We start from the raw sequence: 23,974 nt of genomic DNA on the forward strand, positions 1-23,974 counted from the left end.
AGTTGCCAAATCCTAGAATGTCAATGCTGGAAAGGACCTCATGGGCCTTCTGGTCCCAGTGCAGCAAACTTGTCTATCAAGAGCCTCCTCTGCCTGAAGCAGCGGATGACGGCAAGTTAGAGCTCAGATGGAAGAACACTGTGGTCCTTCTGCTCCCAGGTATGGCAGGGAGGGGGCGCGGGCCACTACATGAGATACATGCCACCTCTAACCCAAATGCCCCCTCTTTACAGATGGGCAAACTGAGTAAATGAAGGTCTCGTCATGCTTCACCTGACTCTCAGGGATCCCAAATCTGACCGCCATGTTGGCACAGGAGATAGGTTTTTACACCATTCAGAACAGCGTAGGGCAGGGCCTACATCACAGGTGATAACTTCCAATCACACAATTGGGGTTCATGGGCTGATGTCTCTTTTTGGCATTCTTTAGAATTGTAATAGTGGACTTCAGGAAACAATCTGCCCACAACTCGCTTGACCTCCACCTCAATGCACAGTTTTAACCATTGAAACAAAGCATATTTGTTACCTCAGCCATTAAAACAGTGCAGGGTTGTTTCTCTTCGCAAACAATGGAAATATTTTCTGGGAACCCCAAGACAGCCAGCTAGAAGAAAAGGCCAGAAAAAAGCAAATACAGGGTATAGAGTACCCTGTATAGTGAGGGAAAAGTTCGGGAGGACAGCACTTATGTGCTGCTGGCAGGCCAAAGGACAGTGCAAAACGTGGGAAAGCAAAACGGAGAGGCCTAAAAACCCCACCTAACTGGGTTGTTTTTCACAACCTGCCCATTCCTGGGACTCTAGGACTCAGGAGTCTGTCTTCAGTGGGGAATGTTAAGTGCTTCAAGTGGTCATGAGGGAAATGTGTCCCGGACACAGGCTGCCTGCACATGTGACAGTTCGGGGACAGGTGTCTGAGACCCACCTCGGAGGCCCCTCCTGGTCCTGACAAAGTGCTGGGCTTGGACTCAGAAGCTGTGAGTTTCAGAAATCAGCTTAACCTTCCTACTATCTTTGTGACCTCGCAGAAGGCACTTCCTCTTTCTGGAATTCAGTTTCCTCATTTGCAAAGTAGGGCCATGATATCACCTCTCTGGCCCCCCTCTAAACACAAATGAAGAAACTTCCCACTCCAGGCACACAAAATAAAGAAAACAGGATTAAAAAAACAAAAAACATAAAAACTACTTATGAAAGCCAGAAGCTTTGGGGTCATTTTTTTCCCTTTTTGTTGATATGTGTTCTCTAATTTTTCTACCATGGTCATGGATTACCTTTGAATTAAATGTGAGTAATTAGGGGCGCCTGGGTGGCTTAGTCGGTTAAGCGGCTGCCTTCGATTCAGGTCATGGTCCCAGGGTCCTGGGATCGAGCACCGCATGGGGCTCCCTGCTCAGCGGGAAGCCTGCTTCTCCCTCTGCCTCTGCCTGCCGCTCCCCCTGCTTGTGCAAGCTCTCTCCCTCTGTCAAATAAATAAATAAAATCTTAAAAAAAAAGATTAAAAAATAAATGTAATTAAAGGGGACGGAAGGGAGCCAATGTGAAGGAAAATGCTGAGCTTGGCAACTTTCGGGGCCGCCTCTGCGCCAGGCACGCTTGTTGATGCTTTACACGTGGTTACCTCAGGTTTCTGTCTCAACACGCCTGGATGGAAGCAGTGTGGCTCCCCCTTCTCAGCTGCAAAGACTGAGTTCCCGGAGCGGTCAAAGGCTTTGCCATCACAAGGAATGGGTGTTCAAATGCGTGGCAGTATTACCAAGGTCAGACCTCCAACTCTGGGAAAAGTGGAACCTTCTCCCTTTCCTGCAGCATGACCACAGAGCCTCTGAGAAAGGCCCTCCCCATCAGAGCGACACTCCAGGAACCTGCTTCTGGGGACCTGCTCCCTGCTAAGATCAGGTTAATTTATTATTAAGTAAGAACCTTGTGTTTCTGTGTATGAACTTACTGATAAAATATTTGTTTCTGGGGGCACCTGGGTGGCTCAGTCGTTAGGCATCTGTCTTCGACTCAGGTCATGATACCAGGGTCCTGGGATCGAGCCCCGCATCGGGCTCCCTGCTCGGCGGGAAGCCTGCATCTCCCTCTCCCACTCCTTCTGCTTGTGTTCCCTCTCTCGCTGTCAAATAAATAAATAAATAAATAATCTTTAAAAAAATTGTTTCTGTACAAAACCATTGCTTTCACATGATATTCTCCTCTTCAGAAGCAATGCGATGCATTCTCCAAAAATGCTAATTATACTGTGATAAGAAACATCTCCTAAGGGGCGCCTGGGTGGCTCAGTCGGTTAAGCATCTGACTCTTGATTTCGGCTCAGGTCATGATCTCAGGGTTGTGGGATCGAGCCCTGCGGCAGGCTCTGAGCTCCCAGGGCCACTTGAGATTCTCTTTTTCCCTCTGCCCCTCCCCTCCTCTCTCCCTCTCAAAAATAAAAATAAAAATAAAAAAATAATAAATAAAAAGAAACATCTCCTAATAATGGTGTAATATGAACGTTTTTCTGAAAAAAGTGCAAGTTAAATCTCTAAACATCCTACTATTTATAAGCAGACTGCTTCTTTCAAAAGGCAAATACTGATAAATGGTGTTCTTGAAATCCCGGGGGTAGGCAGCCCACCTGTTCTCCCCATGCTCCTGAGCCACCACCTGTCGCCACAAGGTGTCTGCGCCCTGGTAACACGGCGCCCCACCCCACGACGCTGCCCCACCCTGATACTGGGACTGAGGCTGATGGGGCCACGCTCTGAGCCGCCCAGAGGAACGGGGCCCACAAGACCCTCTGCGGCCTGGAAAACCCTCCTTAAAGGAGACGGCACCATTCTCACGCTCCCAGGGGCCTACCTGTTGCGCAAGAGTCCCAGTGTGGGGGCTCCCGGCTGGCTCAGTCCGAAGAGTGGGCGATCCTGGAGGGGGCGACTCATGGGTTTGAGTCCCATGTTGGGTTTAGAGATTACTAAAATCTAAATAAGCTTAAAAGAAGAAAAAGAGTTCCAATCTGGCCACCGCAAGCGAAGTGCTACAAAAGAGAGCGGAGGAGTAGGGGACAGCCTTGGGGCTGGCAGGGGCACAAACCAGGGCTGAATCAGACCTGCACCGACTCCTGGAGCCGCGTACTGTTTGCTCTCCGTCTGAGGCTTTATCTGCCAGGGAGATGGGCAAGCGGCCAGGGCCCTCTCGGGTGAGGGGTGGAACAGCCAGGCTACGGCACGCTGCCACACCAGATGTCATGACTGGTCACTCAGAGGAGCCCTGGGCCGGGAGTCAGGGGGCTGAGTGCCCGGAGATGGCTCCAGCTGAGCTCTGGGGATCTGAGCGTCTCATTCCCCCACCAACCCTTCACTCGGGGCTCTCAGTCTGCAGAGTAAAGGTGTGGGCAGCATAAGGAATTCTCATCCATGCTGCAGGAGTCTTGTAGACATTTCACTGTCATATGTAGAACGATTTTTTTAAAGTTTTTTAAATATAAAACCTATTCAACTATATGCATATTAACATGAAGTTATTCTTGTTTTGGGGTAGACCTTCCTATCCTGTCATTTCTGGAATTACAACATGAGGCGATAAGAAATGTAACCATTTGCATTTACTTCTATGACCAAAATACAGAAAAAATTGGGCTCTAAAGTCAATCTAAGACTGCATTCATCAAAACAATATCATTTTTCCTGTCTTTATAAGCCAATATTATCTAATAGAACTTACACTTTTTATAGCAATACCATTTAAATTGTTTTATGTATTTTATAAGATTTCATTCCCAAAAGAGGTTTGGCTAGTTTTCAACTTTGAAAATCACTATTCCTGATAACCTCTAAACTCTCCTCTAGCTGACGTCCCACCAACCTCCCGTTCTAAACCCTGCACCCATTCATAGGGTCTTAAACTTGTCAGTCCTCAGAGAACCTTGAAACTTCCTGCTTTTGCTCTTATGCATAAGGCCTTTGTCTTTAAAGCCAGCTTTGTATCCAAATCCCATTCTTCAGCACTTAGCTCTAAGTACAACCTCGTCTACACAAAACAACTCACATGGATCTTGAACCTAAGCCTGTTTCTTCATCTGCAAAATGAGACAGCAGAACCTCAAGTGGCGAGGTTTTAAGGGAGCTGGTAGTAGGTATATCTAAAACACTTAGCAAAATGCTGACACAGGAGTTCAAGGAATGCTAGCCATTCCATTATCTTTATTACTGTCAATATTGTTATTGTCACAGTGCAAGAGACTTTGGAGTCAATGGAGACTCAATTCTACTAAGCAGTAAATGTGCAACACCTGAGGCAAAGAATTTGGCCCAGTATTCTCAACGGGGTAGTAATGCCTCCTAGGGGGTGTTTGGGGAATTGATGTGTTTTTACGGCTGTCACACCAGCCATGGAGCGTAACAGGCTTTAGGGGAAGGGGGGAGAGAGAGTAGATGTCGGACACACATGGGACTGAGCCAACTGCAGGTATGAAGTATAAAAAGTGCTTGCATAAGGCCATTATAGACAGTAATTAAATGGAATAAAGACATTGTCTAGAAATAATTGAATAATTGCCTGGTACATTCAGACTGCTCAATTTTTCTTCTCAGCCAGTTACTCCCCTTCTATCAAAGGATATGTACTATTTGATACTTACACAGTATTTCTGCGCCAGGAACTGTTTTGAGCACATGTCATGTATTAATTCACTTAAAACCTCATAACCCCACAGGGTATGCTCTCATCATTTACTCCCCTCGCCCTGGCTCCATGTTGTAACAGGGAAGTTATTTTGAACATTACAGTGTTCAGGCCCAGCACATCTATGAGAACATTGTACTTCCTCATTTCTCCAGTGCAGCAGTCTGTTGTCTTGGCATGTTATCCTTACTTACTTCAATTAAGGTGATTTCCCCCTCTTACCATATTCAAGAATAAGTCTGATCTATCACTACTTCCTGGCTCTAGTTTTTAGCCTGGGGTCTACAGGTGCCTTCACTCTTAATTTTCCTGTAGGGCAAGTATGGAATGGCTTCAAGCTGGTTCAAGCATCTGACTTCTTATGGCTTCTAGTAGTCATACCTGACACTTTCATACAGAAATACATACTTTTTATAAACGGCTTTGCTTTTATTTTTGAATTGGGGGGCACTCTTGCATGCCTGTCACCAACAGGGGTCAATTTCACTTAAAATCCATTCCTTGAGGGGTGCCTGGGTGGCTCAGTCGTTAAGTGTCTGCCTTCGACTCAGGTCATGATCTCAGGGTCCTGGGATAGAGCCCCGCATCGGGCTCCCTGCTCAGTGGGGAGCCTGCTTCTCCCTCTCCCACTCCCCCTGCTTGTGGAAGTTCCCGCTCTCGCTGTGTCTGTCAAATAAATAAAATCTTAAAAAAAAAAAAATCCATTCCTTGAGTACTTGCTGCATATGGGTGTGAACCTACCACGTAACAGCTATTACTAACTGAGCAATGTGTCATGACAGGTTGAGTGACCTATACATATGTTGTGTGAGGACCACTACATTCTCAAGATACTAGCTTTCTATTGCTACCCGTTTAAGGATGAGAAAACGAAACCTTAGAGATTATGTAGCTGGTCCAAAGTCATGAGCTAGAAGCAAGGAAGACAGGATTCAGACTCTGGCTACGGGCCTCAAAGCCTGAAGGCCTTAACATCAGGTTGCTCCCTGAAACTAGCAACGGATTAGCTGGCGGGACAGTCCTCATCCCAGCTCTGCCAAGGGATCCTTGTGTGACCTCGGGCAAATCCACCTTCTCATCTCTAAACATGACTGGGACTATGGATCCTAAGACCCCTTCCTGTGAACCTACACCTGGCCCTGCAATCTGAGTTACACCGTTCTAGCTCAAGCATTACTAGGGCGCAACTCTGGACAACTTGCCCAGCCTTCTCTGTACTTCAATCTCAATAAAGGAGGATGATCATATCCACCCTGTAACTAATACCCATCTTAATCATTTTCTTCCTGTCAACTGCTATCTAATCCAAAAAGTTGGCCCTGGGTCAGGAACCAGTCTTGGATGATGCACATGGTACTTAAAAAAACCTTTCCTTTCATCCACCTGTTGAGAATTAATCAAAATCATCTGAGGAAAGGAATGGAGCATTCTTCCAGGTCAGTAGACTGCAGCTGCTGGGGGACAATTAAATAGCTTTAATCAACAAGTCCACTGTCAAAATCTAAGTGATCACTCAAATGTGCCTGCTTTGTTTCCCCAGCAACTAAGAAATGTTGCACAAGATTTCTAACTTGAGGCACCCAGTTTTGAAACCAGAGAAGGTGCTCTCATGAATCTGCAAGAGCCTTGTCTAGCCACGCAATTCTTCTGTGGTATTCTCTGTAAGACTCCATTTAAAAGGGGGGAGGGGAGAGAATTGTGCATTTTTCTCTATTAAGCTCATAAAAAGCCTCCAAAGTTTACTGGTCCTTGTATAAAACGCCACACTCACTGATGTTGCTCTCAAGGCAACTAGCCAGTTTCAAGGCACGTTCACAAGGTTAATCATGAACACAGACACAGCATGTCAACCTATGCACAATAGCATAGCTTTGTCTTCCACCGACAGTGACCACACTGGCCTTTGCCAACGAATGTCTTAACACCTTACTGCTTGTGGTACCTGCCCAGATAATGGCATGTACCGGATTTAGTATATACATCTCAGATGGGCAGGTGCCAGATGTGTAAAAAGGAAAATGCTGGACACGTGGTTAGCATTTCTAGCTGTATAAATACTCATCACATTGCTTTCTAGAAGAAAACAACTTTAACCAAGTTACCTCTAAAAAGACTGGACATTATTTTCCAACATATGTACGATTTACACTTTTTACCATGAATATCTTTTTAACATTTTTTTTCAAAGGAGATTTTGAGTGTGCATGTCCGCCAGCAGAGAGAGAGGGAGGGGCAGAGAGAGAGGTACAAGGAGACTCCCCGCTAAGCGGGGAGCCTGATGCAAGGCTGGATCCCAGGACCCTGAGATCATAACCTGAGCCGAAGGCAGACCCTTAACCAACTGAGCCACCCAGGCGCCCCATGAGTATGTTTTATAATTAAAGAGGCCCCAGGGCACCAGGCCGGCTCAGTCAATAGAGCATGCGACTCGAACTCAGGGCTGAGTTAGAGACCCACATTGGGTATGGAACCTATTTAAAAAAATTTTTTTTTAAGATTTTATTTATTTGCGAGAGAGAGAATGAGAGACAGAGAGCATGAGAGGGAGGAGGGTCAGAGGGAGCAGCAGACTCCCTGCTGAGCAGGGAGCCTGATGTGGGACTCGATCCTGGGACTCCGGGATCATGACCTGAGCAGAAGGCAGTCGCTTAACCAACTGAGCCACCCAGGCGCCCCTAGAACCTATTTTAAAAATTAAAAATTTTTAAAAAATAAAGAGGCCCCAAATCCTGATAATCACTTAATGACAATGAAATGGCATTTTATGAGTGGGCTGAGAAAGCTGCAGTGTAATGGAACAGAAAACAAGGCCTTTTGGGAGTCAAGGCTGGCCTAGGTCATGAATACACTACTTGTTTAGTAGGATGAGTAATGTGTGAGGAACTTCTGCCCTGTTTATTCACCTCTCAAGTGGTTAAACATCACGTAAGAAAAAGGCCCTGCACGATGGTTGGCAGAGTGTTACTCAAAAGACAAAACTTCCTTTCCTGACGACTCCAATTGTCTTCACTGAAGCTTTCAGCACCACTAAAAGGCATCTACTTTCAAAACTTCAGTTCCTAGCCCTCTCCAAATGATCAGCGTTCATCTACTCCTTACTACTTACAAAGAGGGCAGCTTCTACTCCCAACCTCACTCCTGGAAACTTTAACGTCAGGTGGACAGTTATATACATTGCCAACTGAAATCCAAGCGGGGCTGCCAGTTCGGTCAATTTTGCGTCCCCATCAAACCCAACAGCTGGAATGCATGAGCCAGCCACTAGTGCCGTCTGATACTCCCACCTTCTTGGCATCCTGCCAGGATTAATGCTGAACAAGTTACCCCACACCTGTTTTACTTGGTAGTACAACTGAAGGAGTCAAAAATCCTGACTGGAATCCACTTCCAATTCATGGTTATAGGATCCTAAGTTTTCCCCCAAACCCTTAGTGCAGCTACACAATTGCTCTTGCTCTCTCAATTTCTACTTTATGATTAAGGTACTCATTTCTTCACCTAGATTCTTCATAGCCTTTAGTCCCCCCAACACCCTGCCATCTGACACTAAGGGACTTTCCGAAGGACCCTCAACTAAAGATTTGCCACCTCACTCTAGGTCCAAGAGCCTTTCTCTTAGGGGATGTAAAGCCCTACAACCAACCTCTTAAGTTACCCTAACCCATAATGGATGAAACATGAAGAAAGTAGTGTAGTTTAGGCCTCAAATTCCTGAACTTGAACTCAGATCAATTACATGTTTTCTAGACACCAAGCTGTTGTACATCCCTGTACCCCATTCCACTAAGCCCGTGTGTCATGGACTACCATGTGAGAAAAGTTAACAAATGACAAATTTCCAACTTGTACTTACTTGTAAAGCACTCATTGAAACAGTATGTATTTTTATCTAAACTATAAAGAAATTCTGCTGGCAAGAGCCAGCTGGAATGGGTTAAGAATTAACAGCTGCTTAAGCTTAAAAGAATTTAGGGGCGCCTGCGTGGCTCAGTCAGTTAAGGGTTTGCCTTCAGCTGAGGTCACAATCCCAGGGCCCTGGGCTCAAGTACTGCATTCGGTTCCCTGCTTCTCTGCCTCTCCCCCACCTACTGTTCTCTCTCAAAATTTTGTGTGCCTGGGTGGCTAAGTCGGGGGGCGTCTGCCTTCAGCTCAGGTCATGATCTCAGGGTCCCTGCATGGGGCTCCCTGCTCAGTAGGTAGCCGCTTCTCCCTCTGCCCTTCCTCCCCCCTCCCCTTACTCATGCTCCCTTCTCTCAAAATCTTTGGGGAAAGAAAAAAAATCTTAAAAAAAATTTAGGGGCGCCTGGGTGACTCAGTTGTTTAGCGTCTGCCTTCGGCTCAGGTCATGATCCCAGGGTCCTGGGATCGAGCCCCGCATCAGGCTCCCTGCTCCGCAGGAAGCCTGCTTCTCCCTCTCCCACTCCCCTGCTTGTGTTCCCTCTCTCACTGTGTCTCTCTCCATCAAATAAATACAATCTTTAAAAAAAATTTTTTTAAAAATTGAGAAATCATTTTGAGGGAGTTCTTTCAAGAACTTTTAGCTGTCCTCAGTTTTATACTCTGGTCATTTCCATTTCCTTTTACAAATAAACAATCCTAACCGTTAACACCCAAAAAAGGGTAGCATTAAGCAACTTTCCCCCTTGGCTTGATTTGCAGAATTGGGGCTGGGTCAGTAAAAACCACCCCTAAAGGATGCTAACTTTCCCCATATGAAACCTGAATGAGGTACATACTGAAACAAAGGTGCCATTTACAAGTAAGACTTGAAAAGCAGGGCAAATCAGAGGCACCTGGCTGGCTCAGTGGGTACAGCTGGCCACCTGACTTCCAGGTTGTGAGTTCGAGCCCCCATGTTGGGTGTAGAGATTATTTATAAAAAATAAAAGCAGCAAAAGTCACCTACAATTTTTCCAGAAAGCTCAACTTTGCTCTGGAAATAGTGAAATATTCTCCATATAAGGACTTCTCCAAATGACTAGGAAGTAACAATGTTTCCAGAAAGTTTCACTTCCTCAAGACTACGTACATATCTGTAACTATACAATGTTTTATGTATGTCAGAGAATGGAGGAAAAACTAAATGAGATATGTAGTATTATACCCATGTGTATCATGTCAGTCTGGGAAACATTTTGGGTGTTGTGTTCTAAATAATTAAGAAAACTGGAATACTAAAGGAGTCTAAATACGGTTATCCTAAATTTCTGCAATCCCAATAAAGAACAAAATCGAGCAGTTATACTAGGTTTATCAAGACAAATTTTCAGTGATTCTTCTCAGAATCTCCCAAGTGTGCGATACAGCTGAATTCTTTTGCCATATTCCAAAGAATCTTTAATAAAGAGCATTTGTATGGGCATAGAAAACTGAATTCAACACTAATTTTTAATAAAAATATACTCCAACCCAGTTTTTCTTCAGCTACTTTAATTATAAAAATCTTTCATATTCTCAAAAAAAAAAAAAAAAAACCCAGAAGGCAGCAGTCTAGTACAAAAATATACAACTGGAAGACATTACCACCAACTAGATCTGACAACTAAAAATCATGTTCACGACTGAAAATAAAAGCAAATTAAAACGAAGTACTAAACCAGTGGTCTTATTTAGTCATTTAATCAGGGATATTTATCACCTTAAATTCTTTCAAATAACAGTGTTTGGTTACTCTATAAGAAAAAAAGAGCTAACAGGCCTGGAATCAGGCCGTATTTTGAAAAATATCTTTGATGAAAAGCATTCCTGATAAAGTTCTGTACTAACATGAACCATATTAACTCTCTAATAAAAAGCAACCAGGGCTCCCCATCCAGATATGGGTGAGTCTAACTAAAAGGGGGAGAACACATCTACAGATCACAACTAAGTAAGAAACTGTGAAAGTAAACAGTAGATAAAAGGTTATCTACATCTGATAAAATGAAAATTCCTCTGGCTAATTTATCTTCACCATTCTGCTTAAGACATGAAGGTCAGAAGTAACCCACAATTAGGTGAGAACCACAGATTATTCTGGAAAAGCATAAAAACCAACTATAATCCTTGTATCCTTAAATCATCACCCAGTATTAATAGTGACCTCTAGTGAACACCTGTAGTCATTACACTAGACTAATCTCTTTCAGTATTGTACTTAACTCAAGAGGATGCAGGGACAAAGTTGGCTAATGAAACAATTTTAGAAATCACAGTAACCAGAACTTTTAATAGCCAGTAGCTGAATGTGCAGTGATTTTAACAGCTTCTATATTGGGGGGGGGGGGAAAAAATTTTTTTTTTTTTTTAACACAAGCCATAAAAACTGTGCTGGGGCTTCTGGTTAAAGTGATTGCAGATTTGGCCTGTGTCAGGATAACTCCCTGAGATCAACTTTATCTTAGATTCTGTATAAAGCCACATTATACCACAACCTACTAACCTTTTTACAAAAACCCTTCCAACTTAACGTTCTGCAAGCTGTATACTGCCAAAAACAAGCATATGAATGTCCATTTAATGAGTAGTGTGATTATACTGATATACCGTACTACTTCCATGACCTCTTAGCTATCTTTCCTTGTTGTGAACCAGAACAGTTTTGGGCTATGAGAAAATGCCAAAAGACAAAAGGCCCAAAGAGCCAGAGCTCCCAGTACTTCAACAGTCTTTAAAAAGGTCTCCTCTAAGAAGGCTCATATTGAATCTGACAGTTCTACCTTGTGACACCAATGACTCTCCTTAGTTGGTATCTGCATGAAGTTAATAAGGACCACTGGAAACAATTTGTTTAGGACCTACGTCTTAGAAAATCTTTATAGGCCCAACTCAATGCAATAACTCATCTTTCATATTAAAGTCAGTACAGCATAATCCAAAACTACCTTTAAGTAGCACATTTAAGGAAACTAAGCCACAAGACTGTTGCATTATGATTTAATCTAATTGCACAAAAATTTGAAATTACAACTCCTCTGGATTTCTAAGAGGAAGGGTTATGCATGCCTCCATATTCAATTCTGCACTGTTACATTTGAACCATATAATGAATTTTACATCATGATGTATCAATTTAGAATTCCCATGCAACACCTCAAATTATATAAAATGGAAGCAATTTTTAAGCTTTGTGGAAAGGTCTCATGCTAATGATAAAAGCCTTTTTTAATGGGTCACTTTGGGTTATAATGTACCAGGTTGCTATACTTTTAAAATGTTGGTCACAGAGTATCATGGTCTTTGAACTGGCTCCTACTCCTAAAAAATGGTTAAGTACGAACAATCACGTAGGTGACAACCAAAAATCCCCTTCAGCCTCAGTTGTGTTTCTTCTAAGATTTGTGTAACCAACTGATTTCCATGGGACAAGAACTATGGTAATAGTGGGTTCGACTATTACACAATTATGCTAATATTTTATTAATTCAAAAGCACTTTACAAGAAAATAGAAGTATGGCTTCCAATAGGAATGTTATACCTGGACTTGATACCAAGCTCACAGATTTTAGTTTTGCAAGGAAAAACAGGCTTTCGGGTTAAACAACAATTTGTAACCAAAACTTTAATCCCAAGGATTCTCACAAACATATTACAAATGACAGCATGAAAAAAAAAATAAATCTTGCACAGTAACTCAAAGTTCAGCTCTACAATGTACCCTTAAACTGGCAAGCCATTGGTATCTTGAATAGTTTCAAATTACCAGAGATTGTTACAAAGAGCTGTGTGTTCATATACAGCAATCACAGAAGGAACTTATGACCTAAAGCAAAGGTAAACTAACTTTCTTGCAACTTCCAATTCTATACCAACTGGACACCCCTGCCCAGTATGAAGAAGTTGTTTTTTGTTTTTTTTTTTTTAAACCTCTAATCTAGTTTAACAGTACAGCTTAATTTTTACCTGCTGGCTTGTGTTCACACCAGCTTTTAAAGACTGCTTCTTCAACTACAGCTCCATACTATTATCCCAGCTATGGAAAGACTTAATTCAATTTTTGCCAGTTTCGTAATATTAAATGTCAAGCTTTAGCTGGGCAGAAGTTAAGAGTTTTATTATCAGTCTATGTGAGACTAAACTTCAAATTCAATTTTGCTTAAGGGAACATTGTAAAGTAACAATTCTTGATATTACATGCCTCATATGATCCATTCAAATCATAGAGAATTACATCTTTGTCACTGTTCCAAGAGACAAACAAATGTGAACAGCTAAAACATCTTAAAAATGCACCAAGCTTATGAAGTCTCAAACAAAACTTGAATTTTCTGTACATACTCCTGTCAAATGAAGTTATTTCCTGTACACCACTCCTCTTGCAAACTGATCTTCTATTTCCTTTCATTTGACCTAGATCGGCTAAAAAAAAAAAACATCAAGAACAAAAGTTAACGTACATTACTTAATGACACAACTACATCAAAGACTTTTATGGAAAAATAGTAAAAATAATCAAAATGGCTTCAGGAAGAGCAGGTCCTCGTTAGTATAGTGGTGAGTATCCCCGCCTGTCAAAATGGCTTCAGGTGACGAGTTCTGTTTTTACCTCATTGTTTATACACAGTCCAAGTCATTAAAGATCTTACCTACGAGACCTAGAGAAGGATCGGGAAGGCTTGTGATTTCTCTCCCGAGACAGTGATCTCTCTCTCCTCCTATCTCTAGAAAGGGACCTAAAACCAGAAGAAGAAAAATAGGACCATTCAGAATTATACACAACAAACATCTGTACGAAGTCTTCAAAAACTAAGTTGGTTCGTTCCGGCAACACTGGCTCTATTACACCACTTGATTCATTACTAAAGCCAAAGTCTTTTTACCATTAACCATGTCATTTAGAGGACAGTTTAAAGAACAGAAGCGCGGTCATTCCTGAGAACATGCCCAAAAAAGGTAGTTATTTACCTGCTCCGGCTGCGGGAGAAGCTTCTCCGTCTTGGAGATCTAAAAGCAGAAACAGGAAAATTAGGCTAATTGTCAATTAGTATTTATGGCGTGAGGCATTTCCCAACTTTTCAATCTCACTGTTGGGCCCAGTGAATGTGCCGAAGAACTGGCACCCATCGTCCAAAAAAAATAAAAAATAAATAAATAAAAAACAGGGGAAAAAAAACGGAAAAGAAAAAAAGGCACAGAAGGATTAAGGAACCAAAAGCTCAAGTGAAAAGCAGGTATTCCAACCATGGATTCACTTTAACAAAGAATGCTTCACAGCAGATCTGTCCAATGCAAAACTTCATGTCAAACTAACTTCACTACCCAAACACCACACCAAAATATAGTCCCACAAGTAGTTCCAAAAACAGTACCATAAACCAGTATTTGGAACCCATGCAAACCTGTAAGTCCATGACAAGACTTAGGTACCAGGTGGATAGTGTAATTTTGTGAAAACGCGCTAGGTGTAAATACTGATGCCATTAAGTGCTACATTAGAACTGCATTTGTGATCGTCACATTTAAGAGTGTGTTTAGGCTTATAAAAATTACCTTAGCTTGGCCCACTTCACCCCCAAAATTTAAATTTTGAAAACTGTTAGTAAAACCATTTAAAGGTGATAGGATTCAACAAATTTTTGCTAGAAAGGAAAGCTAAATCTGTTAGAGTTATTAAAATTTTTAGTTTGGCATCTCACACATGCAAATAAGTTTCACTTGAAGGTCTAGTTACATTATGAGTTCCCTATCACCCTTAAAAGTTTTATTCAAGCAATATATATGTACGTTACCATTCAATTATGCACAGCCAGCCTTTGATCCAGAAAAAAGAATTACTTTAAGCCGCTTACTCCTTATTTTAACCAGCAGTAAACTGTATAAGCAGGAAAAACTTACTAGTTTTGGGTTTCAACAAGCTAGAAATGGTGAGGTGAGGCTGCCGGACTGACGGCCAGGAAGAATTTGCTGAAAAGGTTTTGCCAGATGTTGCGTTGGATTTAGTTGGTTGGCGAAGGGGGTGTTGTGGATTTTTCCTGCTTTTTTGTTAGCCGAAGGCTGCTGCTGTAGTTGTTGTGAAGACATTTGGTAAATAAACAGCTGAGCTGATTGGCCAGGAATGTGTGGGCGGTCGAGGTGGCTGCTGCCGATTTGGTTAAGGTTGGAGAGAAGGCTGAGAGAAAACAGCATGCTCGGGAACCAAAGGGCGGTGCAACCTGACGACTGGCCATGCCTGGGTCATGTGAAACGACACCAGCCAAGCTGAATGGGGCGCGCTGGTCACATGACGCTGAAAGGGCTAGTTGACTGGCTAATGCAGACTCAGAGGGTGGTGAGAAGAGACATGATGGTGACTCTGTAACGGGGTTCATTTTTATTAATAGATGGACCAAAAAGCACAAAAAAAAAATGAAAAACAAGCCATCAGTACAACCATCTATTTAGCTAACAAATACTCTTTATTATGATGGGCAACAGTGTGTTGTTTTGTTTTTCAAAATAGCAAAAGGGGCAAGATTTTGAACTCCTATCTCCTAGAAGGACTTCACTCACCTGTAAGAGGTAAATTTAGTCCTATAGAAACTATTTTGGAGGTTTGAGGAGATGTGGAGTTAGCATCCAGACAATACTGCCTGGTCCAAGAATGATGCCATTTTCAATTATAAAAAAAACTGAAATCTCTCCTATTTGGGTTTGAAGAACAGATGACTGGGATTACTTTTTTAGCCCCCTTTATCGGTCAGTGACTTTAGTTTCAGAATGATTTCTACTTTACCAGTTGTAACATTACAACAGCTGCCTGGTTGATAAATACTACAATCGTGCTAAAAGTAGAAAACACATTTTTGTGAAGAGCTAGAGTTGAATGTAATGTTTGTCATTATGGAGTCAAGAAATGGAAAAAGGCCTAAATTGAAGTATAAGGGAAGACTTGGAAAGATGCAACTAGAAGATGAACTAGAAGATAGATCCAAGATAGAAGTTACTACCAACATGAACAGTGACCTAAAGACAAAAGCCAACACTCAGCACAACTCACATACCCCAAACTACACCCAGCACATGTTTCATAAAAACCTCCGATTCTTCAAAGTTTAAAACCCACCAACAAACTTTAAGAGAAATACCTGCTCCTATTAGCTACTCCATTACACCAATACCTCTAAACACGCTCTCAAGTACCTGCGGCGAGGTGGAGGACTCCTTCTCCGATAATCATCTCGAGGGCGACGACCCCAAGACGGTGGTGGGCCACGATTTCGACTTCTCTTTTCACCATTCGAGAGTTCCACTCTTACTCGGCAGCCACATAATGTTCTAAGAAAAGAAAAAACATTATTAAATTTAAAAAAGCCAAACTGACTTTCTAGGAGATGTGTATTAAAGCAAAAAGAAAGCACTCCTAACTTAGCTTCTTTGCAAAGTACACACCTGAATGTCTGTAGAAGCCTTAACAGCAAAACAAGTTTTTCTCATAAAGAAAACCAACTTCCTTACATTTCAGTGCTTTGTTCGAGTCCATCTAAATCACTGGGCTCAATGTTAACTTGTTAACGTTACAAGTGTGAAACCCCTGGATTCATCCTCAAAGAACTAGTTCATCTGTACATCCTGCTGGGAGATCCCCCAGCACTTGTTTACTGATCTTTCTGTATTTGCTTTGCTGCTGGTCTTTCTCCTCCCTCCACAACCCCTCTCCATGCAAAAGCAGTGAACTGAAGCATTTTGGCCATTTCACACCACCATCTCCCCTCAGTGTTCACACAATAACTGACACTTAGGAAACTGCAGCTGAGAATAGTTGGGAACAAAGTAATCCCCCACCTCTTCATTGTTCCACATCCGTTTAGATAAACCACCATTATTTGGACAGTGATTGAGAAAAGGCGGGGTCCTGGAAAAATCTGTTTCTATAATCTGCTTGGATAAATGACCTTTTACACAGCTTTACAGTCAACCCTCAGACCCCATAACTTTTGGATCTTAAGGATTAACCATTTATCTTGGTTTCATGAAATCCAGCAGTTTTCAAAGACCAGAAAGGAGGGGGAGAAGGGCAGCACCTGTTCCCTCTAAGACTCAGGTGTTACTTTATCAGCCATTAAGAGGACACCGTAAACACAAAAGGAAATAGCTACATATTCCACCCTAAATATCTAAACACGTAGAAGATAATGGCATAAGGCACGTAACCATCATCCAACTACAATTGTCATTTTGTGGCCATTCTTATTTGAAGAGTACCTGATTTCCAATTGTTTCAGAACCAATTCAAAGGTGACACCACGGGTGACACTTTGTGGAAGGTTTAGATCAAAATGCTTTAATCACATTTTGGATGCAAAAAATCCACCCAAGAATTGACCCACTAAACTTATCTCTTCACTGGCCACCTGAATAAAAAGATCTTCCTGTGTATCACCAGTAAAACCATTCAGTCCTTTTTCATTGCAGCAAAGACTTTACTTAAGTCTCTAAGAACATTAACTTCAGATAGCCAAGAAGCCATCTAAAAGCCACATATCCTAGGAATTTTAAATATTAAAAACACAACATATTATCAGTATAAATTAGTCATCAAATTACCTCCCATCTAGTTCTCGAACGGCATCGGCTGCATCTCGGGGATCTTCAAATTCAACAAAAGCAAAGCCGGGAGGGTTTCTAGCAACCCACACACTTCGGAGTGGTCCGTAATAGCCAAAAGCTCGTTCCAATTCAGTCTTGTTACCATTGTTTCCAAGATTACCTACATAAACCTTACAGTCCAATGGACAGGAATCACGATGCATTTCTGTAATTAAAAAAAACCCCAAACATTAACCATTTATGCAATAATCTACACAGTGACAAACAGATCCTTGAGAGAATGCTGAAATACCAAAAACCAAACAAGTTACTACCCTCCAAACACCCATTTTTCTCTCATCTGTACTGATAACCACAAAGAAGCCAGCACGAATTGCATTAAGAAAAAAAAGGTCTCCTTGAAAAATTGAGGGGGGAAAACAAACACCGAAGGAGCATTTACTACAATCCGGGCACAGAGTTAGGGACTTTATTACTACAATTAATCTCAAAAATAAAGCACTTAGAAAAGTAGGATGACTTGCTCAGAAGCAAATCCTGGAGACACAAAAACCAAATGAAACCATGCTTAAAACCAGACGGTAGTTAAAGCCGAGTCACTTGAAAAGTGGTACTAATGTGCCCTCATAAGCAAAAACTTAACCAGCTTCACTCCTCGAGCAGCTAAGTGTTAGGTTTTTTAAAAAAATGTACATCACGGCAGCACTACTCTCAAAAGCCAAAATCAAAAGATAAATAGATAAGCAAAATTACCCATACAATGGAGTATTACTCAGAATGAAGTATTGATAAATGCTTCAAACATGAATACTGAAAACATGCTATTACTGATGCCAGACTCAAAACTGCACATACTATGAGTCTATGTATGTGAAATATCCAACAGGTAAACCCAGAGACATTACTGGTTACCAGGGGCTGGGGGAGAGAGCAGAGGAAATGGGGGAAAGCTGCTTAATAGGTAGGTATAGGTCTCCTTAGGGAATAAAAAAAAGTTTTGCAACTAGACAGGATGGCTACACAGCATTGGGAATGTACCAAATACCACTGAATTGCACACTTTAAAATGAAATTTATGTTAATTTCACCTGGGGGGGGATTTCTTAGTGCACGTACTGCCTTTGGGGGCTTACATTTGATAAATCTTCAAAAAGTCACCTCGACAACGAATCTAATCAACTTGTAGATCAGTTTCAACTGCAAAGTGTAGCCAACCCAATAACTCAGCTTAAGGGCTTCTCCTGAAACACCACGTTCTTCTCACTCTGAGGTTACCCAATTAAATTAACTAGTGCAGACACATCCTATTTGCATGACCCCACCCTGTACCCAGGAGTTCTGAAGCCAAATCATTGCTGGAGGTTGGTTTTTTAAAAAACTTAGCCGTAAACCCTTTCAGAGTTAACTATCAACGGGAAGCTGCTACAAGAACAATGCTACTCAAGGAAGATCCTTCGGTTTAAAAAAAAAAAAAAAAGTGATAAGGTGTATAAAGTCAGATTAAAATTAGATAAAAATACGGGTGAGTACAGAAACCAAGTAATACGGATCAAAAGGTCCAATCGCGACTGGTGACTTGAGAAAAAAATTCCTGAGTAGCTTCCAAAGAAAACGTGGTGGGGGGGGGGAGAAAAAGGCGCCATAAACTCAAAAGGCCGCGGCGCGGAGTACAATTCAGTTAGCGGCTTCCCCCCCCCTTCGCCTCAACTTTCGGGTAATCTCATTTCTCACTTCACCCCCTGCCCCGTAAAAGATTATAAACACCTCCACTTTTGAGGCCCAGGTACATTCTCTGATGGGTCAAAAGCCCCCGCCACCGCCCCATGCTGAACGTCACAAAATGGCGGCGGCGTCTCTTTGTCTCAACCTGGCGCCGCCATTGGGCCTGGTCCCTCCGCGATACTGTTAGGGGCCATTTCCCACTACATTCCTTTAGTCGCCAGTCACTTACCGAGATCGTGAGTTGGAAAGCGGACGCTCAAAACCACACACCCTCAGATGGGTCTTCCCGCTTCCCGCTCCCCTCCCCGCCCGGCTCCCGCAGATGCTCTCCCCGACTTGGCGTCCACGAAATGGCGGACCACCGCCTTCTCCTCGCCCTTATTTATACGCCACGCCGAAGTCACATGATTGGACGGGCTCGCCCAATGAGAGTCGGAGGAGGCCGTGACGTTGCGCCCATAAACGCAACGAGAATCACGGTTGCTGCGAGCGCGCTTTGGCGGTGCTGCTTGGACGGCGGAGACGTACGCCGCCGCGATCCGGTCATCTCAGGCCTGGGGCTTCCTCGGGTGTTTACGCGTGGCCGACCTCCAAGTTACCCTCAGTTCTCCTGTCCCTCGTCTCCGGGTAGACTGGGGTTTCATAACACCACTGTCGTCCCTCCCAAACCCCGATTGAGCCGTTTGCTCCAAATAAGATTTAGATACTAGATGACTTCATTAATTACTTCATCCTGGAAAATGGTTACACTGGAATGAAGACCATCGCGTTTACAAACGTGCTTTAGAGTTTCTCCCAAGGTCACTGAGCTGTGTGAGGCCAAGCTGCCACCAGATTGTGCCCGCCCACGTCCCACGCTATGGAAAAGCCCGATATGGAAAGTCGGCCCGATTCTGGCCGGTTTCCCGCCTCTCACGCAAACCGCAGCGTTTGGCAGAGAGGGGTGGCGTCATTAGCCCGGACTCAAACTGTTTAATAGAAATCAAAGGCAAATGAGGCCGGTCAGGCCATCTGGACGCTCACCTTTAGCAAATAACAGCAAAAGGAACTTCCTGAAGAAGAATTAGTTTAAATACTGGGCCCCCAAACGAATGCCAGGAAGGGCACCTCTGACCTTTCTCCTGGATGAGGCTAGGTTGCTATGTTGACTTGAGGGTGGGACTCGGGTCCTCAGACCACTCATATCTTCCTCTGTTTTCCACTCCCCCCTAGAAAAACAGAGGCACAAGAATAGTTAACTACTGGGAGAGAAATACCCCAATCGTGCTTGAAAATGGTTAAGATCTCCCTCTCTGGAACAGTGAGTTAAGCTGGGAAGTTTGTCTGGTGTCCTGAAACCTACTCCCCTACCCTCTTTCAGTGCTGTCTGACTTCCTGCTAAAATTTAAATCTCTCAAGAAAAAGAAAAATACCTTGTATTTTCAGTCACAAGGTGAAAGATATGCCATTATTGACTTACAGCTCCCAGACACTTTCTTTTGAAGCCTTACCTCCTATTGTGGCTCTACAAGGTTTATCCATAGTGGGGGGAAAAATACAGAAATGTAATGGCTCTGAGCCTTAGTTTTCTCACTGTAAAATACGAATTTCATACTGCAGGGACTGAGCCAGGACCTGGGCTGGCCTAACCTGGGGTGTTTCCCAGGTGAGGGGGGATTTTAGCAAACCCTTTCTCTTTGTCTTCTTACTTTTCTTTCCTTCTCTAAATGTTTCTCTCTTCTGGCTCACTTATATTGCCTTGGTTTGATCCCCTTCTCTGTGTGAGCTTTTCTCCTCTTTTAAATTTTATTTTCTTCTGCCAAAGCAAAGGCTTTAAAGGCAGACAGTCCTGGATCTGAAGTACCAAAGTCCCCCTACTTACTACCAAAGTATCTTGAGAAGAACCCCTTAACCTGTCTCAGAATTATTTTCTTCTGTAAAATGGGATAATAATATCAGCCTTGCCGGGTTGTTACATGTTGTCTCCTCCCACAGGAACGTCAGCTTTTGTCCTATCCCCGGGGCCTAGAAACAAATCTGGCACACAGCACATAAACATATTTGGTTTTTGTTTTTTTAATATATATGTTCTAAGATTTTATTTATTTATTTGACAGAGAGAGAGCACTAGCAGGGGGAGTGGCAGGCAGAGGGAGAGGGAGAAGCAAGCTCCCCATGGAGCAGGGAGCCTGATGCAGGGCTTGATCCCAGGATCCTGGGATCATGACCTGAGCAGAAGGCAGACGCTTAACTGACTGAGCCACCCAGGCGCCCCTAAACATGTTTGTGTAATTATTTAATGACTTAAAGAAAGTATGTATGTAAATCACCTGACAATCTCTATTCAAAAAATGCTCTTTTCAAAGCGTATCCTATTCTTTCCCACCATTTTTCCTGTTTTTTGGTTTATGTGTGTGTTGCTCGTCCAGCATGCATCTTTCAATGGAGCACTCTTAATCCCTCCAGCTGTGTTCCAGGATACATTTTGAACCTCCTATGGCCATCCACACACACTTTTCATCTTCTGGTAACAGCATACAAAGTGAATTATCCATTTAAATTTTGGATTATTTTAATGTTGCTTTACATTTATTCAACCACCAACCAGTCTTGAACCACATGAAGCTTCAAAGGGCCCTATCAGTATTTCTTGGTAGGGATAAGGAATGGGGATTATGTCCTAGTAAACATCTCTCGATCTCCTCTGGGGAACTACCTGTCTCACTGTAGACTGTGGTATTGATTCAAGTGTGGTTGGGTTAATTAAATCTTTCCAGTTCTTAGCACCCCTCCCCCACCGCAATTAGTTCAGGAATGGATGAGCAATCCAATCAGACCAGTCAGCTGCTAATTCGCTAATTCTAGCCCTGCTGCTAGGTCAGCCAGAGGTGTGCTCATTTCCTCTGACTAGTGGGTTCCTGAGCCAGGGCAGCCATCCTGTTTCCAGGAGGGAAGAGGCAGTCTGCAGTGGATCCAATCTAAAGGGAGAGAACTGAGAGATGCGGAATAGAGTCCTGGAACTCTTGTTTGAGAAGACCTGATCCCAGTTCCACTTCTGGAATTCCCCAACGTACCTTCCCTACCTAACACCTCACCCAATTTGCCTAAGTCACTTGATTTTTTTTTTCCTGTCACTTGCAAACAGAAAGATTCCAATTACTTCATAGACCTATACCTCTGAAACCAACAATACACTATGTTAATTTATTGAATTAAAGTAGTTTTAAAAAAATTCCAAATACAGAAATTACTCTGACACAGACTTCTCAGTACCTCAGATTGAGAATCACAGCACTGAGTTTTCTTCTGATTTCAAATTCACCCCTTACCAATTCACTAAGTACTTTTTTTTTTAAGGAAAAAAAAATGACTGATGGCCAGGCATTAATATCTATGTATAAGAATTACTACTTTAATATTGTGATTGACTTCAAGTACAGCAGAAAATCTATAAGAGCATGGGCCATGACAAAAGTACATTAGCTACTTGGTTCAGCTGTACTCGTAGGAAGCAGATGGCATGTTCAACAAAGAGTTAACTGAAGAGGTAATTATTTAGAGGGCTAAGGAAACCCACTTGGGATGAGGTTATTCCCAGTGGCAGCTTTTAGACCCTAGGAAGCAAGGAACAGAGCAGGATTACCAGAAGCCACTAAATGCTATGGCTATGAATAGAGGCCACTATGGCCTGAGGTAGAGGAACTGCAGCAGCCCAGTTTGGGGGGCGGGAGTAGGGATGGTTAAAAGTGGAATAACCGGACTAATCTCTCTTCCCATAGTCACTTCTATCGCCCAAAAGCCATCGGGAAACCTGAGGGCAAGAGAGCTGAGTGATGCAAGCTTAGAGGTCAGCCTCACGGGGACAGAGCAGGTCAGAGAAGACCAGAAAACTGATTCAGGGCTGTGTTGTCCAGTACAGCAGCCACTGGACACACATAGCTATTTGAGTCCCAATTAACCTGTGCTGTAAATGTAAAATACATGCTAGATTCCAAACACTCAGTATTTTAAAAAAGGAATGTAAAATATCTCATTTTTACATTGATGATATGTTGAAATGATAGTTTCTTCATGCATTGGGTTAAATAAATGATATTATTAAAATTAACTTAATCTGTTTCTTTATACTTTTTAGCTGTGGCTACCAGCACATTTAAAATTACATGTTTAGGGGCATCTGGGTGGCTTCTGCTCCGGTCATGATCCCAGGGGTCCTGGGATGGAGTCCCACATTGGGCTCCTTGCTCAGCAGGGAGCCTGCTTCTGTCTCTCTCCCTCTGCTTGTGCTCTCTGTCAAATAAATAAAATCTTAAAAAAAAAAAAGAAGTATGTGCACCAAAAAAAGAAGAAGAAAAAGTGTGTGTACCCAGTAGACTTTCCACCCTCCACATAGAATATTCCAGGTGACAACTGGACTTTTTATTTATTTATTTATTTTTAGATTTTTATTTATTTATTGAGAGAGAGAGAGAGAAAATGATAGAGAGCATGAGAAGGAGGAGGGTCAGAGGGAGAAGCAGACTCCCCGCTGAGCAGGGAGCCCGATGTGGGGCTCGATCCCAGGACCTTGGGATCATGACCTGAGCCGAAGGCAGACACTCAACGACTGAGCCACCCAGGCGTCCAAATCGAATGTTTCTTAATAAGATCTATAATCCCCACTGTCCTTAGATAAATCTTTAATAGAATCAGAAATTTGGGGTGCCTGGCTGGCTCAGTCCGTAGAGCATGCAACTTTTGATGTCTGGGTTGTGAGTTCAAGCCCCACGTTGATTACTTAAAAATAAAATTAAAAAAAAAAGGTAATGGAATCAAAATTTAATCAGAATTGCCCTAAGCAAACTTTACACACTTGACTGATTTAATTCCTTTAAATATATCCAGCAACATGTGTACATTTAATACACTTAATTTTCTGAAACATCGCAAAGGTCTATCACAGCAGACTGAATTCTCACAAGCAAGATCTCTAGTGTTCATGGATCAGAAGGCTTAATATTGTTAAGATGGCAATATCACCCAAAGAAATCTATGGATTCAGTGTAATCCCTATCAAAATTCCAAAGGCCTTTTTTTGCAGAAATGGAAAGTCAATCCTC

General features: G+C 42.6%; 1 protein-coding gene across 1 annotated transcript; it reads right to left on the bottom strand.

The window, feature by feature from the left end:
• Positions 1 to 12,184: 12,184 nt before the first annotated feature.
• On the bottom strand, positions 12,185 to 19,261 carry SRSF3 (serine and arginine rich splicing factor 3). Its single transcript, XM_021684689.1, has 6 exons — positions 19,126 to 19,261; positions 17,172 to 17,379; positions 15,768 to 15,902; positions 13,554 to 13,592; positions 13,235 to 13,321; positions 12,185 to 13,007 (listed from the first exon to the last, which is right to left on the bottom strand). The coding sequence occupies exons 2-6, from the start codon at positions 17,375 to 17,377 to the stop codon at positions 12,980 to 12,982; spliced, it is 495 nt and encodes a 164-aa protein (XP_021540364.1). The 5' UTR covers positions 17,378 to 17,379; positions 19,126 to 19,261; the 3' UTR covers positions 12,185 to 12,979.
• Positions 19,262 to 23,974: the final 4,713 nt, after the last annotated feature.

This window comes from Neomonachus schauinslandi, chromosome 8 (assembly GCF_002201575.2).
Source record: "Neomonachus schauinslandi chromosome 8, ASM220157v2, whole genome shotgun sequence".
Taxonomy (NCBI): domain Eukaryota; kingdom Metazoa; phylum Chordata; class Mammalia; order Carnivora; family Phocidae; genus Neomonachus; species Neomonachus schauinslandi.

Excerpts from the sequence above, each read along its gene's own strand:
- SRSF3 (XM_021684689.1), bottom strand. The coding sequence starts at position 17,377 with ATGCATCGTGATTCCTGTCCATTGGACTGTAAGGTTTATGTAGGTAAT. Across the intron at positions 13,322-13,553 it reads TTCTCCCGCAGCCGGAGCAG|GTCCCTTTCTAGAGATAGGA; the intron begins GTAAATAACTAC and ends TTCTGGTTTTAG. Across the intron at positions 13,008-13,234 it reads TCCTTCTCTAGGTCTCGTAG|CCGATCTAGGTCAAATGAAA; the intron begins GTAAGATCTTTA and ends TTTTTTTTTTAG.